Here is an 18,124-nt window from a genome sequence, read left to right as displayed (position 1 = left end):
CAAATCAAGGAAAATCCCTATTCCCAAGGTAGGGGCCCTTTACAAGTTCTTTCCAGCGGTTCTCAAAGTTGCAACATTGGTTGCTATATTTTCTTCAAACTTTTCCTTGCTGAAAGGGCATATCTACTGCAGTTCCACCATTACATATTGGGATGGGGGTGAGGAAGTATATAACTTTGTCATTATCTCCCACTGGCAGACAACGAGGAGCCATACTCAAACCTGATGGAGAGGACTGCACTTCAACTGGAAATCCTAGCCTTTCAGATGCGTACAGTCCTGAATGGGACTTGGGGCTGTCTGGTTGGGGAAGGGGATAAGTGGGTCTGTGTATGAAGAACAGTGAAATCAATATTTTGTTATTAGAATAGTACATCCTGGCAGAGACTGACTAGATACTGACCAAACTCATTTATTTTTCTTTCTTGGCACTGAAACAAACCACATTTCACAGTCTCTTTGGACCTCGTTAGCTAGATGTGCTGGTTCCTACCAATGGAATGTGAGCTGAAGTGATATGAAACTTCTGTGTTAAGGCAGTTAAAAGAAAGGTTATAAAACCATTCTCTTTCTTTCCTTACTGACTGGTTGGATGATGTCATAACAATCTTAAAACTGTATGTTGATGACAGAAGCAGCCTGGGTTCCTAAATGACTGTGTGAAGCGGAGCCCCAATCCAACCCCACTGACCCACCAAGGATAGCGATGTGAGCAAGAAATAAATTTTTGATGATGTTAAGCTACTAAGATTTCAAGGATTCTGTTACAGCAGCTAGGATCATATACTCGATAGCTACTAAAAATTTTTTAGGTATGTGTACTAAAGGTCATATTTCTTGATTTCTTTCATATATGATTACCATTATACCTGTAATATAACTGCTTTCAGCTTTTAAACACAAATGTAAAAATCTGTTTTAGAATTCCTATTACTAAAATGGTTTTACCTATAAAAACAAAGAGGTTCTTGAACAAGATGGCCGCTTAGGAGGAAGTCGGGATTGCAGCTCCGAGAGGACGCAGAGGGTGAGTGGACGCCGCATTTCCAGACGGATTTTTACTGCCCACAGACCAGGAGATTCACAGGAGGAGAAGCCCCACGGGTCGCCAGCACCGCTGGTTTGAGCGGCGTGGCCGCTCAGCCTACGCCCTGGGGCGGGGGTCAGCGGCTTCATATGCGGAGCGAGAGAGACAGAGTTCCCTCTGAGCCAGCAAGGGGAGCTGAAGCAGGGAGTCAAGCCAGGAGACCCCCTGGCAAGGGCGTGCCACGAATCTCAGTGCCTCTGCTTCGGCTGACGCAGCGGCACACAGGGCAGCGGATTTTAACTGCCCACAGACCAGGAGATTCACAGGCGGAGAAGCTCCATGGGTTCCCAGCGCCGCTGGTTGGACCGGAGCAGCCGCTCGGCCTGCACTGGGGGCAGGGAGCAGCAGCTCCTTGAGCAAAGTGAACGAGACTGTGTCCCCTCTGGGCCAGCAAGGGGAGCTGAGGCAAGGAGGCAAGCCAAGAGATTCCTGGGCAAAGAGGGCCCCACTGGAAACATGGCTGAACCAGGGACGGTCCAGCTCTGTGGGGGAGGGGTGTCCTCTATCGGGAAACACCCTGCAGTTCCCGGGGCAATTTGCCGTAACCAAGACAACCCGCCACTACAGAGACTCCGTCACTACAGGGGCGGGCCAGCATAGCGGAAGCAGTTCTAACTACACCCATATAAACAGGACTGCAGGGAAGCTCACACGGAAGCTGGGTGGAGCCCACAGCAGCTCAGCGAAGCCTCTGCAGGCTGTGTGACTAGACTGCCACCTTGTGGGCAGGGAAAACGACAGCAACACAGCTGAAAATGATAAAGTCCTAACTACTCCCTGGGCCAGAACACCTTGGGGGAAGAAAAGGGGGTTTATGAGTTAAGCTGCTGCAGACTTAAAATTACCAAAATCAGAAAGACAGCAACTACAAAGTCGATAGGTGGATAAATCCACAAAGATGGGAAGAAACCAGCGCAAAAAGGATGAACACACCCAAAACCAGAACACCTCTCCTCCTACAAGGGAGCACAACTCCCCACCAGCAAGGGAACAAGACTGGATGGAGAATGAGTGTGATGAAATGACAGAATCAGCTTTCAGAAAGTGGAATAATAAGAAACTTCCATGAGCTAAAAGAACATGTTCTAACCCAATGCAAAGAAACTAAGAACCTTGAAAAAAGACTTGATGAAATGCTAACGAGAATGGACAACTTAGAGAGGAATATGAGTGAATTGATGGAGCTGAAAAACACAACATGAGAACTTCGCGAAGCATGCACAAGTTTCAACAGCCGAATTGACCAAGCAGAAGAAAGGATATCAGAGGTCGAAGATCAACTCAATGAAATAAAACGAGAAGGCAAGATTAGAGAAAACAGGATAAAAAGGAATGAACAGAGTCAACAAGAAATATGGGACTATGTGAAAAGACCTAATCTACTTTTGATAGGTGTACCTGAATGTGATGAAGAGAATGCATCCAAGCTGGAAAACACTCTTCAGGATATTATCCAGGAAAACTTCCCCAACCTAGCAAGGCAGGCCAATATTCAAGTCCAGGAAATACAGAGAACACCACAAAGATATTACTCTAGAAGAGCAACCCCAAGGCACATAATCATCAGATTCACCAGGGTCAAAATGAAGGAGAAAATACTAAGGGCAGCCAGAGAGAAAGGTCGGGTTACCCACAAACGGAAACCCATCAGACTCACAGCAGATCTCTCAGCAGAAACCCTACAGGCCAGAAGAGAGTGGGGGCCAATATTCAACATCCTTAAAGAAAAGAACTTTCAACCTAGAATTTCATATCCAGCGAAACTAAGCTTCATAAGTGAAGGAAAAATAAAATCCTTTGTGAACAAGCAAGAACTCACAGATTTCATCACCACCAGACCAGCTTTACAAGAGCTCCTGAAGGAGACACTACACATAGAAAAAAACAACCAGCACCAGCCACTCCAAAAACGCACAAAATGGTAAAGAGCAGCAACACAATGAAGAATCTGCATCAACCAATGGGCAAAACAGCCAGCTAGCATCAAAATGACAGGATCAAATTCACACATAACAATATTAACCCTAAATGTAAACGGACTAAATGCCCCAATCAAAAGACACAGACTGGCAAATTGGATAAAAAGCCAAAACCCATCAGTGTGCTGTATCCAGGAAACCCACCTCACGTGCAAGGATACACAAAGGCTCAAAATAAAGGGATGGAGGAAGATTTACCAAGCAAATGGAGAGCAAAAAAAAACAGGAGTTGCAATTCTCATCTCTGACAAAATAGACTTTAAAGCAACAAAGATCAAAAGAGACAAAGAAGGACATTACATAATGGTAAAAGGATCAATGCAACAAGAAGAGCTAACGATCCTGAATATATATGCACCTAATACAGGAGCACCCAGATACATAAGGCAAGTTCTTAAAGACTTGCAAAGAGACTTAGACTCCCACACAATAATAGTGGGAGACTTCAACACACCATTGTCAATATTAGACAGATCAACGAAGACAGAAAATTAATAAGGATATCCAGGATTTGAACTCAGACCTGGAACAAGGAAACCTAATAGACATTTACAGTACTCTCCAGCCCAAATCCACAGAATATACATTCTTCTCAGCACCACATCACACCTACTCTAAAATTGACCACATAATTGGAAGTAAATCACTCCTCAGCAAATGCAAAAGAACGGAAACCATAACAAACAGTCTCTCAGACCACAGTGCAATCGAGTTAGAACTCAGAATTCAGAAGCCAACCCAGAACCGCACAGCCTCACGGAAATTGAACAACTTTCTCCTGAATGTTGACTGGATAAACACTGAAATGAAGGCAGAAATAAAGATGTTCTTCGAAACCAACGAGAACGAAGACACCACATACCAGAATCTCTGGGAAACATTTAAAGCAGTCTCTAGAGGAAAATATATAGCAATAAGTGCCCACATGAGAAGAAAGGAGAGATCGAAAATTGACACCCTATCATCAAAATTGAAAGAGCTAGAGGAGCAAGATCAAAAAAACTCAAAACCTAGCAGAAGACAAGAAATAACTAAGATCAAAGCAGAATTGAAGGAGATAGAGACACGAAAAACCCTACAAAAAAATCAATAAATCCAGGAGCTGGTTTTTTGAAAAGATCAACAAAATAGACAGACCACTAGCCAGACTAATAAAAAAGAAAAGAGAGAATAACCAAATAGATGCAATAAAAAATGATAAAGGGGATATCACCACAGATGCCACAGAAATTCAAACCATCATCAGAGATTATTACAAACAATTCTATGCACATAAATTCGAAAACCTGAAAGAAATGGATAAATTCCTGGACAGTAGCCTCCTCCCATGCCTAAACCAGGAAGAAGTCGAAACCCTGAATAGACCAATAACAAGGTCTGAAGTCCAGGCAGCAATTAAGAGCCTACCACCCAAAAAAAGCCCAGGTCCAGATGGGTTCACAGCCGAATTCTACCAGACATACAAAGAGGAACTGGTACCATTCCTACTGAAACTATTCCAAATAATCCAAAAAGAGGGAATCCTTCCCAAATCATTTTATGAGACCAACATCATCCTAATACCAAAACCCGGCAGAGATTCAACAAGAAAAGAAAACTACAGGCCAATATCCATGATGAACATAGATGCAAAAATCTTCAATAAAATACAGGCAAGTCGATTACAACAGCACATCAAAAAACTTATCCACCATGATCAAGTAGGATTCATCCCAGGGATGCAAGGCTGGTTCAATATACGCAAGTCTATAAATGTAATTCACCACATAAACAGAACCAAAAACAAAAACCACATGATTATCTCAACTGATGCAGAGAAGGCCTTCGACAAAATTCAACAGTCCTTTATGCTAAAAACTCTCAATAAACTAGGTATCGACGGAACGTATCTCGAAATAATAAAAGCTATTTATGACAAACCGACAGCCAATATGATACTGAATGGGCAAAAACTGGAAGCATTCCCTTTGAAATCGGGCACTAGACAAGGATGCCCTCTCTCACCACTCCTATTCAATATAGTACTGGAAGTTCTAGCCAGAGCAATCAGGCAAGAAAAAGAAATAAAGGGTATTCGATTAGGAAAGGAGGAAGTCAAATTGTCTCTACTTGCAGACGACATGATTGTATATCTAGAAGACCTTATCACCTCAGCCCAAAATCTCCTGAAACTGATAAGCAACTTCAGCAAAGTCTCAGGATACAAAATCAATGTGCAAAAATCACAAGCATTCCTATACACCAATAACAGACTTAAAGAGAGCCAAATCAAGAACGAACTGCCATTCACAATTGCTACAAAGAGAATAAAATACCTAGGAATACAATTAACAAGGAACGTAAAGGACCTCTTCAAGGAGAACTACAAATCACTGCTCAACGAAGTAAGAGAGGACACAAACAGATGGAGAAACATTCCATGTTCATGGTTAGGAAGAATTAATATCGTGAAAATGGCTATACTGCCCAAAGTAATTTACAGATTCAATGCTATCCCCATCAAGCTACCAATGACCTTCCTCACAGAACTGGAAAAAACCACCTTAAACTTCATATGGAACCAAAAGAGAGCCCGCATAGCCAAGTCAATTCTAAGCAAAAAGAACAAAGCGGGAGGCATCACACTACCGGACATCAAACTCTACTACAAGGCTACAGTAATCAAAACAGCATGGTACTGGTACCAAAACAGAGATATAGACCAATGGAACAGAACAGAGGCGTCGGAGGCGACACAACATATCTACAACCACCTGATCTTTGACAAACCTGATAAAAACAAGCAATGGGGAAAGGATTCCCTGTTCAATAAGTGGTGTTGGGAAAACTGGCTTGCCATATGCAGAAAGCAGAAACTCGACCCCTTCCTGACACCTTACACTAAAAGTGACTCCAGATGGATTAAAGACTTAAACATAAGACCTAACACCATAAAAACACTAGAAGGAAACCTAGGCAAAACCATTCGGGACATAGGCATAGGCAAGGACTTTATGACCAAAACACCAAAAGCATTGGCAACAAAAGCCAAAATAGACAAATGGGACATAATCAAACTCCACAGCTTCTGCACGGCAAAAGAAACAGTCAATAGAGTGAATCGGCAACCAACACAATTGGAAAAAATTTTTGCAGCCTACCTGTCTGACAAAGGGCTGATATCCAGAATTTACAATGAGCTAAAACAGATTTATAAGAAAAAAACAAACAAGCCCATTCAAAAATGGGCGAAGGATACGAACAGATACTTTACAAAAGAAGACATACATGAGGCCAACAAACATATGAAACAATGCTCATCATCACTGGTCATTAGAGAAATGCAAATCAAAACTACATTGAGATACCATCTCACGCCAGTTAGAATGGCGATCATTAAAAAATCTGGAGACAACAGATGCTGGAGAGGATGTGGAGAAATAGGAACACTTTTACACTGTTGGTGGGAGTGTAAATTAGTTCAACCATTGTGGAAGACAGTGTGGCGATTCCTCAAGGACCTAGAAATAGAAATTCCATTTGACCCAGCAATCCCATTACTGGGTATATATCCAAAGGATTATAAATCGTTCTACTATAAGGACACATGCACACGAATGTTCATTGCAGCACAATTTACAATAGCAAAGACCTGGAACCAACCCAAATGCCCATCGATGATAGACTGGACAGGAAACATGTGGCACATATACACCATGGAATATTATGCAGCCATTAAAAACGAGGAGTTCACATCCTTTGTAGGGACATGGATGAACCTGGAAACCATCATTCTCAGCAAACTGACACAAGAACACAAAATCAAACACCACATGTTCTCACTCATAGGCGGGTGTTGAACAAGGAGAACACATGGACACAGGGAGGGGAGCACTATACATGGGGGTCTGTTGGGGAGGGACAGCGGGGGGGTGGGGAGTTGGGGAGGGATAGCATGGGGAGAAATGCCAGATATAGGTGAAGGGCAGGGAGGCAGCAAATCACACTGCCACGTATGCACCAATGCAACAACCTTGCATGTTTTTCACATGTACCCCAAAACCTAAAATGCAATTAAAAAAAAAAAAAGATAAGATACCAAATGTGTACGAAAACCTCTTTAGTTATCACTAACATATCCTCAAACAGCAATGATGAGTTGGCACAATATTTCCTTTAAAAATACTAATTAGCATTACAGATCAATGGAAGACTACTAGACTTAGCATTCAAGTAAATGAATTTTAGTGTAAGGTTCACTACATTTTTTTTTTTTATTGCATTTTAGGTTTTGGGGTACATGTGAAGAACATGCAAGATTGTTGCACAGGTACACTGTATCATTTTTTTCTCAACTAACACAAATGTAGAAACAAGGCCAAGAAATCACCACATGTGGATTTACATCATGAGGATATAGTATACAAAGGGGGCTCAAAACATGTCTACTGAAGACACAAATAAATGAGAACATGAACAGATGATAGGCTATTTCACAGAAGTATTTTACGGAGATCAAAGACCTGACAATAAAGTGGTTAGGCACATAGATGGCCCATGTTCCTGGTCCACAGCTATATGACCTTGGGCAATAGCTTTATCTTAACCTCTTAGGCTTCAGTCTTCTTGTCTCGGAAATAGGAATAATAATGGACTATAACCCCTGGAGTTGTTGTAAGGTTAAATGAAATAATATATGCAAACTATCTACCCAAAGTAAATGTGATAAATGTTAGCTGTTATCTACCAGTAAATTGAGTTTATCTCAGTTCCATTTCTTGAATTATGGGCATAAAGGCACCTTCCTTACTTGTTATGAGGATCACGTGAGAGACTGGACATATTTCAGTGCTACATAAAAGCAACGCTGTCTATGACAAGGTTACTGTGACGTGTTACTCTATGCTGAAGAATGACAGTGGGTCACACGTAGTTTCACTAAACTGTATTGGACCTGAAGCATTTTAATGAGGCCCATTTCTCTTGTGGCTACAAATCTCAGCCAGTGAGACGATGGCCAGTCTGTGACTAGCTCAAAACTAACTGGTATATAAAGAAGCAAATCTATGAATCATAAACAGAATAAAATTCACTTTTTCCCTCATCATGAATGAACTGTTCCAGCACTATTAAAGCTGAAGAGAGACTATTTTTCAGTGAAAACCTTCAGGACTATTTAGTAGCAGAAACTTTTTTATAGAATCTATTTATTTTTTCATTTGGCACTAGAATTTTGATGAATTGAGTGAGGACAATATAAAAAGAAGAGAGTTATGACTCACGGGCAGACTCACGCAAGGTAATATTAGTCATTAATCATTCACTAGGAAAGATTACATAAAACAAATGACTAAAAGTTTCCAAAGACAAAACAATAAACAAAAAAATTCATACCTGACAGCTTGTAAATCAAAACCACTGACCCCAAATGAATCTATTCTGATAGGTTTCATTAGCTCCTCTACTGTGGGCAGATCTAAGGCGGGCAAAGAAGTAGAAATAAAAAGATGTTATGTAGACTGCTTAATTTACATGTGTAATACCACCAAAATTATATTTTCTCTGACATAGTTAACAAAATGATACATGAAATAAACCTGTTTTCCATCTTAAGTTTCCTTACACCAGGAAAACTTTCTTTCTTATGAAATATCAAATATCTCAAATATCAGTATCAAATATATATATCAAAAAATATCTATACACACACATGCTCACACACACACACACACACACACACACACACACGCTATGTACATGTTTGGTTGATCCAGAAATACTGTTCTCTAACAAAATACAACTTTAATATATGTACTTGCAAAAGAGTAAAAAATGTCCATTTAAGTGACTTCTTAATTTGGTCAAGGCATGTTCAAAAAGAAACTGGGCTGGGCACAGTGGCTCATGCCTGCAATCCCAGCACTTTGGGAGGCTGAGGCGGGCTGATCACCTTAGGTCAGGAGTTCAAGACTAAACTGACCAACATGGTGAAACCCCATCTCTATTAAACATATAAAAATTAGCTGGGCATGGTGGCAGGTGCCTGTAATTCCACAGCTACTGGGGAGGCTGAGGCAGGAGAATCGCCTGAACCTGGGTGGCGGAGGCTGCAGTGAGCCAAGATCGCACCACTGCACTACAGCCTGGGTCACAGAGCAAGACAGACAGACAGACAGACAGAAAAAGAAAGAAAGAAGAACAGAAAAGAAATGAAACGAACTGAAATTCCATTTTGTGTTTAGCTCTAATTTTACAGTTAAGTCAATAATTCCCGTATGTCATTTGAAAAAATCTCTTTAATTAAGCTCAGAGAAAGAGGAACAATCACTACAGCAAATTGTATTTCAACTATATTACACTAAAAACTCTTTAGAAAGGCTATCAAGTAATTGAAAAATTCATCTATAAGCTTTTACCAGATTCCATAGTAGAGATGTTTTTTGAATGCTCTTCATTTTCTTGAGGATGACCTTTCACTGAGTTCTTGATATCTTCCATTGTGTTACTCTCAATTTTTTGTTCATCTTCATCTCCCAATGAATGTGCTATATGACAATAAGCTTGATGTAGGGCTTCAATGTCACTATTGCTTTGTCCATAAGAAACACCTGTTGAAATAAATGTAACCCCCAAAAATAATTACACCACAAACACATGAAAACTATACAACACTAATATCATTCCTTAATCTGTTAGAAATATAAAAGTAGAGTTAACTACTAACTAGGTAATTTCCAGCTATGGCCTACCAGTATATATTCACAGCAAGCTCAATAACTCTTTTAGCAGCTGAGGTGTGTCCTGATGCGGTAAGTATAAAATCTGTCTCCACAAGTCATTGCCCTTTCTCCTACTATACTTAACTCACCCCTCTGCATTGGATAAGACTATTCTTAAATTTCCCAAAATGACAAATTCCTTTGAAGGATTCTACCTCTCCTTTACCATTACCACTCTCTCTGCTTCTCTGTACCACCAAGCATCCTGTCATCTGCATTTTTTTCAACCACAATGAATTCACTCCTCTAACTTTGCAATCCAATGTGTTCCAACATCCTGCTGAAACTGCTGTGATCAAAAGCAATTTTCTAATGACCAACTCCATCTGTCTTTAGTTCTCTTCAACTATGTGAGGCATGTGACATTATCTTTTTCACTTCACCTTAGCCAAAAGGCAGAGAAGTCATACATTGTCTTTTTCCTGGTAACTGTTTCTTCTGCATGCCTTCTTCTTTTTGTTATTCCCACCATTTTGACAGCTAGTTTTTCATCTCTTATGGTCTATAGTTCATCTCAGGACTCTGACTTCAGCCCTCTTCTTTTGAAAGTCTCATTTACCAATTTTTTTACCTGGCTAGTTTCATGAAGACTCTTACCCACATGCCCATGACTCCCAAATCTATGTCTATGTGCTTACAATTCTTTTCTGAACATCAACTTAACATTTAGATTGTCCTATAAGTGTATCACATCTACATATTCCCCAACTGAATTCATTACATTCCCTACTAAAACTTGTTCTACTACCAGTATTTCCTATTTTACCTAATCACATCACTATTTACTCAGTCAAAGTAGAAACCTTGACATCATCATTCACTCTTCCTCCCCTATTAGCCTTCTGATATGGTTTGGCTGTGTCCTCACCCAAATTTCATCTTGAATTGTAACTCCCACAATTCCCACATGTCATGGAAGGAAGAGAGTGGGAGGTGACTGAATTATGGGGGCGGGTCTTTCCTGCGCTGTTGTTGTGATAGTGAACGAGTCTCACGAGATCTGATGGTTTTAAAAATGGGAGCCTCCCTGTACAAGCTCTCTTTGCCTGCCACCATCCACCTAAGATGTATGTGACTTGCTCCTCCTTGCCTTCCACCACGATTGTGAGGCTTCCCCAGCCACTGGAACTGTAAGTCCAATAAACCCTTTTTCCTGTATAAATCACCCAGTCTTGGGTATGTCTTTATCAACAGCATGAAAATGGACTAATACACCTTCTCTTTTCACCAACTGACAAAATCTAGAAAAAAGAATTCAAATAATTTGATAATAATCATTGCACATTTTTGAGTACTTTCTTACTCATTTTGTAATTTTCATTACTAACAAGTGGAATTTTCAAAATTAGAGGTAAACAATGAATCATGGAAGAGAGGAAAAAAAGAAAACAGAGTAACCAATCTCTTATCTTGACACCCACAGTTAATTAACCAGCTATTAAAAATAAAATAGTATATATAGTCTCATCTTCCTGTATACACACAACTTGTAAACAGAAGAGATAGGCAAGTACTATATATAAGATTGTGTAAGAATGCCTTACACCAAAACGTCTTTCTAGCTAGTGCTTCAGGTCCCCATGGCTACATGAAGCATACCCAAATAGGAAGTTTGCTTAAATAAACTAAAAACAGAAGGGGATACTGCTAGAGAAGAATTGCCAGTTGAAGGGCAGAGATTTTCAAGAGGACATGAGGAAAAAGGTCTTGCTTGTAGCATGAATGAAAGAGATCATTAAGTTTCAAGAAAAAAGGAAAAGCACACAGTGTTTTTTTTCTCTATAAAAATATCAGGTTGAGTAAAGTATCTGCTAAGTATACATAAAAGAAATGACTTCAATGGTAAACAGCATAGTAGTACTGAATGCTGATACCTAATTTAGTAGGTATGAAGTGTCAGAAAGAATAGGTTCTATGCTTTTAAGCAACAACAGAGCAAACATGCAGAAAAACAAATGACCTAAAAGTTAGAAAAGAGAAATGAAAAAAAAAAAAAAAAGAGGTAGGAGTGGCTGCTCAAAAAAAATGGCAGGAAAATGGTACTTTTCTAACTTGAGTTATTAACTCAAGTCATATTAAAAGTAATTCCGTGGTTATGTAAGTTAACTTTTTTCCACGCATATCATGAAAACAAAAGGAGTTACTTATCTGCCTTTTACGTTGAAAAGAGAAGACTCTGTAGTTATTTTATGTATTGTGAAGTCAAAAGATCCCTATATTTTTCAACTTTAGAAGTTGAGGTTGGGCATGGTGGCTCACGCCTGTAATCTCAGCACTTTGGGAGGCTGAGGCGGGCGGGTCACCTGAGGTCAGGAGTTCAAGACCAGCCTGGCCAACATGGCGAAACCCCATCTCTACTAAAAAAAAAAACCACAAAAGTTAGCTAGGCTTGGTGGTGTGCACCTGTAATCCCACCTACTCGAGAGGCTGAGACAGGAGAGTTGCTTGAACCCAGGAGGTGGAGATTGCAGTGAGCCGAAATCATGCCACTGCACTCCAGCCTGGGTGACAGAGCAAGATTCCGTCTCAGAAAAAATGAGAGAGACAGTTTAAAAGTGCCAAATACTATTTTGCAGAGGAAAGGGTCTAGTTTCATGAAGCAACACTGTCACTCTGTGATGACTCTAATAATGCAGGCATAGCACAAAATGGTACTTGCCTGTGAGAGAAATGAAAAAAGTGAAAGGTTAGATCTGGCCTGGTGTTAGGAAACCCTTTGTTTTATACTTGCTGAATTCTTTAATACAGTAAGGCACAAATAATTTCATAAATAATATTTTTAATAAGAGAATCTTTGACAATGTTTTAAAATCAGCCAATGTTTGAAAGTTAAGCAATGTTTGTTAAAGTTAGCTGCTTAACACATAAAGTGGCAAGGTAAAACAAACCCCACTGAACTTTTCAGTTCTTAAACCTAGTTCACATACTCATTTGAAGACTTTCCAGTATATATTTTATTTTTATTTTAATTAATTAATTTAGAGATGGAGTCTCACTCTGTCACCCAGGCTGGAGTACAGTGGCATGATGTTGGCTCACTGCAACCCCTGCCTCCCGGGTTCAAGCAACTCTCTTGCCTCAGTCTCCTGAGTAGCTGGGATTATAGATGTGTGCCACCATGCTCAGCTATTTTTTTTTTTTTATTTCTTAGTAGAGACGAGGTTTCACCATGTTGGCCAGGCTGGGCTTGAACTCTTGACCTCAGGTGATCCACCTGCCTCAGCCTCCCAAAGTGCTGGGATTACAGGCAGGAGCCACCACACCTGGGTGAAGACTTTCAAGTATATATTTTAAATACTAGAAATTCAATCCCCCGCAGCCAACAAGTATTTACACTGTATAACTCTAGGTTCTTTATTATAGCACGTATTAATGAGAGTTGACAAATAATGATAATAACAACGACAAAGTTGCTACTATTTAGTGAATCTTAAAAATGTACTATATGTTATTATCAGTTGACCATCACAAGGCTTCATTTTAAAAATGAGAAAACAGGCTTAGAGGTACTCATTATCCAGTGTCACATAGCTGGTAAGTGGCAAGGTTGAAAATCTGAATCCAAACCTACATGATAATAAGTTCACACTCTACTATGTTCAAGTAATTGACTAATCAAATTATCCTATAGTCAAGAATATTTAAGAATTAAGAACAAAAAACTACAGTTTTATATAACTGCTTAGTTCATCTTAATAAAATTTTTACTTTTAGAAATATATATTTTATTTCTGAGTTTTTCTTATAACCTACAGTAGTGGTTTTCACACTGTATGACACTAATTTTATAATCAGTTTTTCAGAGAAAATCATGGGTCTCACAGATGTTTGACTGAAATTCCATTTTAAATCATGCTTTAAAACTAAAAAAACTGGAATAGAACCTATTCTGCACACTCAAATGCACCATTTATGTAACTGTAATAATCTGAAGACATTATGTAATAATATTGTTAATAACTTTTGCTTTCTCTTTTACTTGACTTAATGCACATCTCAGAATAAAGTTTCTCTGGTCATCCCGAGCACATGAACTTCCTATAAAATACTGTTAATCAGAAAAATTGTAGCTCTACAATGGTTTTTTAAAAGAATTCATGTCGGCCTACTGAAAACTGTGCAAGGGGATAACTATCATAGGATGTATGTGATGTGATCCCTTAAATCAACAGCAGTAAAACTGAGGGACATGCACTCAGCACATGCTTACATCACAGCGGAATACTTAGTTGGGCAACAAATGAGTAATGTGTCTTAATGGGAAAATTATGTCTTGTAGTTGTAATTTTTTGACCTTTATATTTTAAAATGAAAGTAGATGTAACAAGTCAAAATACTGGTGACTCCTGCAAAGACAGTGACTAGACATAAGAGATGTGATGGACATAGTGGTTTGAGTCCTCTTAGTTTTTATCTGGTTGATGATTACATGGGTGTGCTCAGTATTTCAAAATTCACTGAGTTGCACTATTGTGATACCATGAACTTTTCTAAAGGTATACTATATATCAATTAAAAAGTTAAAAAAAAAAAAAAAAAAAGGAAATGCAAGCTGATGATGGTTAGTGGTTTCTGAGTTGGTTAGTGATTTCAATTACTTTTTTTTTTATCAAGTATCTAAATCAGTTTAGTTAACTAGTATATATAGACTGCAAAGTAAGCTGATTAAAAAGTTCCCATTTGAAGCTATTTATGTGATAAAACAAGAATATTTTTATACTATTTAACCAAAACAGAAACACAAACACACTAGAAGACTGATGGTGATATGAGGCCACAACAAATCTTAATAGTTTCTGATTTCAAAAATTCCAAAAAACCATTATTGTCCTCGCCTATTTTATGGCCAAATGTAACAAATATAAGTTTAAATATTTATACTAATAAAGTATCATTTTTACCTATGAGAGAGTTCTATATAAGATTTCAATTAGAGATGAGCATTTTGCTGCTTTAAAAAAGTTTGAAAAGGCATTATCTCAAAGACCTTTAAAGGTTTTAGCAAAGTCTGGTTGGTATCAGGTATTTCAGAATTTGGGGATGGGATGTAGCTTTTTCCTAGAGAAAGAACTATGGAAAAGCACAATAAGACCAAAATCTCATTTCTCCTACACATGACAGATTTAACTGAATACTCTGTAGAGGCATAGAAAATTGGTTAACATTCACCTACAGTGTTATACTTTGTATCAACAGCATTTATTCATTTATTGACATTTATTTAAAACCACACTTCACTTGGCCTACTAGCATTGTGTCATCATTAGAAAGTTCCAATTATTTAAATGATTACATATGGTAGAAAAATGTCAGATTTAAAGTTTTCAAATACTTTTACCTGTTCCTGTCATTTCATTATCAGTCATTTCTGGTAGGCCCTTTGGCTTAGGTGTTGTTTTATCTTGTTCATCAAGGTTGACCTCTGCAACAGAGTCTAATGAATCGAGCAGCACAACTGGAAGAATATAAAGAAAAATACAAGGAACGTGATAAACTGGACGGTTCCGTTGATCTGATAAAATTATTTTAAACATATGCAATGCATATAAAAACAAAGATAAATGCTCACAAAGAGTATATAATCTTATATATGTATAAATGTAACAAGCATGTTTTACGTGTGTGTGTATGCATATAACAAATATGATTTTCTTCCCATGTAGAAGACAGTAGGCTAACATCAACATACATATCTACACTTAGGTACTGGTCTAGTGTACACGTACACATGGAAGGCAAAGGGCAGAAGAAAAATAACAAAAAACAATCTTAAATATAACAGAATGGATTCAATATAGGCATAAGAAACACATTATTGGCAAAAGCTAGGAACTTTAATTCCTTAGAAATACTTAAAAACAAACACACAGTAACTCATTCAGAATTATTTAGATGAAATTCTAAGCAGACTAATTTTTTGCCAACTAAAATATATGAATACAAATAATATTTACCATTAGCTAGCATGCCAGTTTTTTCTTCTTTCTAAATTAAAAAATAAAAATGATTATATGTTTTGAAACCAAAATTACATAAAATGACCACAATGCAAATAACAGCAAAATGTGAAAACCAGGGCTTTCTATTGAAAAGATCAGGTACTGTGTTTTCTGATTCATCAATAACTCTTCAAGACTGTAGCACTGATGGAACTTCTAAAATTTTTTTCTGAACCCTGGCAATTACCAAAAGTAATTTAGGCCTGAAAAAAGTCTTGCTTAAAGTCTAAGTGCCATTTGCTCATCTACCTTGCTCACGAATTTGCTAGTTTTCTTGAAAGTCAAGATTAAACAGACCTATTTCACACAAGAGTTCTGCAATTATAACATTACCAGTCTATTATTCCTTATTGTTCAAAATTAATGACCAAATTCTTTGTATTCATTATTTCATCTATGTTTCAAAAGACACAACTTTCAGAAACGCAGGCTACCAAACAGCAAGACAGATAAAGTTCTTCAATACTAGAGGTTACCTTAGAATAAGTTTTCCTATTAATATCACCTATACCTCCTACCTGGCCAGGCAGTTTGTGGGATCCTCCCATAACAGAGCTTTAATTCTTTCCTATTTTGATGCTTACCCAGACAGCGCTCTGAAGCTTCCACATTTAGGTTGATACATTTTTATATAGATGGTACACTTTCTAAATATACCACACTATTATGCCTTTTACTGAACGATTCATTTTTCCTTTTTTTTTTTTTTTTCTTGAGACAGAGTCTCTCTCTGTCTCCCAGGCTACAGTGCAGTGGCTTGATCTCAGCTCACTGTAACCTCTGCCTCGCCAGGTTCAAGCGATTCTCTTGCCTCAGCTTCTGGAGGAGCTGGGATTACAGGCACCTGCCACCACGCCTGGCTAATTTTTCTATTTTTAGTAGAGATGGGGTTTCACCATGTTGGCCAGGCTTGTGACCTATTCAGTTTTCAATAAAATATTGCAATTGCCTATTCCAACTATAAAATCTCATTAAATTTCTAAGGATACTCATCTGTCACGTTAATTTCTGTTATTTCTAAAGTCATCTTGTTTTTCCCTCAAAATTGAGTGATATGTAGACACCCAAGGGCCAAATACTAAGTAAACTTAAAAATAAGAGTATTTATATATGCCTGAAAAGTGTTTATCTTGTGTCCACAGTTTCATACGTGTTAAAAACATCTAGTCCTAACACACAGTACCAAAGAGACTATGTCCAAATAGAGACCAAAATAATAAATAGTAGTAACAAATAACAACATTAATTGTCCTACCAGCTACTGTAAGAGAGCTTCAAAGATAAGTTCTATAAGGAAGGCAATATGGAGTAGTAGCCCTGAACAATTCTTGGTAAGAACTCAGAAATGAGAGAATTAGAGTACGAAGCACCACTGAACGTGAATGGAATCATGTAGTTCCTTATCTTAGCCAAATAAGTTTTAGATGTTAATGCTATAACTAGCATAAATAGGGAGGGCCATTTATTATACTTCATAAAGACAAATCATACCAAAGAAAATAATTTAACATACCTGTTTAAAAATTATTTTTGAAATTTTAATTAGGCTTTCAATTTCTAAAGCTTACCTTAAGCTTATTTGCCAAAAGAAATCTTTCTTTGTTTGAGACAGAGTCTCACTCATCACCCAGGCTGGAATGCAGTGACATAATTGCAGGTCACTGCCGCCTTGACCTCCTGGGTTCAAGTGATCCTCCCACCCCAGCCTCCTAAGTAGCTGGGACTACAGGCATGTGCCACCATACTTTGCTAATTTTTTAAAAATTTATTTTTTGGAGAAATGAGATAGCACCATGTTGCCCAGGTTGGCCTCCAGCTCCTGGACTCAAACAGTCCTCCTGCCTCAGCCTCCCAACGTGTTGAAATTACAGGCATTGTACCATTGTGCCTGGACAAAAATCTCTCATAAAATCATCAACTGTCATATTTTTTTATTAAGATTTACATTAATTTGATATGCTGAACTAAGAAAATGTTTGAGCGTTAACAGACCTGTAACTTTACAACAATAAGCAAAATTTTGAAAAACTCCATCTTCATATAGTAATAGGCAGCCAAGTTGATGAAAAAGTTGTAAAGCTGGCAAATATATAATTGATGTATACCTGTTTGGGTGTGCTTATTTTTTCTGATTTAGAATTCTCTTTGGAATGGGTATCTTCATCTTTAGTAGTCAAAGGCACATCAACATACTCATCTTCAAAATCATCACTGTAATTTTCTGCAGAAAATAATTTTTAAAAGTACAAAGATCACATTGCCAAAAAAGTCAAATTCCAGGAAAGGACTGTTGATTTCCAA

At 38.2% G+C, this 18,124-nt stretch overlaps 1 protein-coding gene across 5 annotated transcripts in view; it reads right to left on the bottom strand.

The window, feature by feature from the left end:
* CEP162 (centrosomal protein 162) overlaps positions 1 to 18,124 on the bottom strand; it is a 103,682-nt gene that overhangs the window by 65,205 nt on the left and 20,353 nt on the right. For all 5 annotated transcript variants that reach the window (XM_064360867.1, XM_064360866.1, XM_064360868.1 and 2 more), the window contains 5 exons: positions 17,929 to 18,044; positions 15,779 to 15,809; positions 15,163 to 15,279; positions 9,462 to 9,653; positions 8,440 to 8,521 (listed from right to left, as the gene is read on the bottom strand). In XM_064360867.1, coding sequence (XP_064216937.1) covers positions 8,440 to 8,521; positions 9,462 to 9,653; positions 15,163 to 15,279; positions 15,779 to 15,809; positions 17,929 to 18,044 — 538 coding nt within the window. The remainder of the gene's footprint in view (positions 1 to 8,439; positions 8,522 to 9,461; positions 9,654 to 15,162; positions 15,280 to 15,778; positions 15,810 to 17,928; positions 18,045 to 18,124) is intronic.

Source organism: Aotus nancymaae, unplaced genomic scaffold, assembly GCF_030222135.1.
Source record: "Aotus nancymaae isolate 86718 unplaced genomic scaffold, 86718_ANA_hifiasm-v0.15.2.pri h1tg000040l, whole genome shotgun sequence".
NCBI lineage: Eukaryota > Metazoa > Chordata > Mammalia > Primates > Aotidae > Aotus > Aotus nancymaae.
This window is presented reverse-complemented; position numbering and strand designations above follow the sequence as displayed.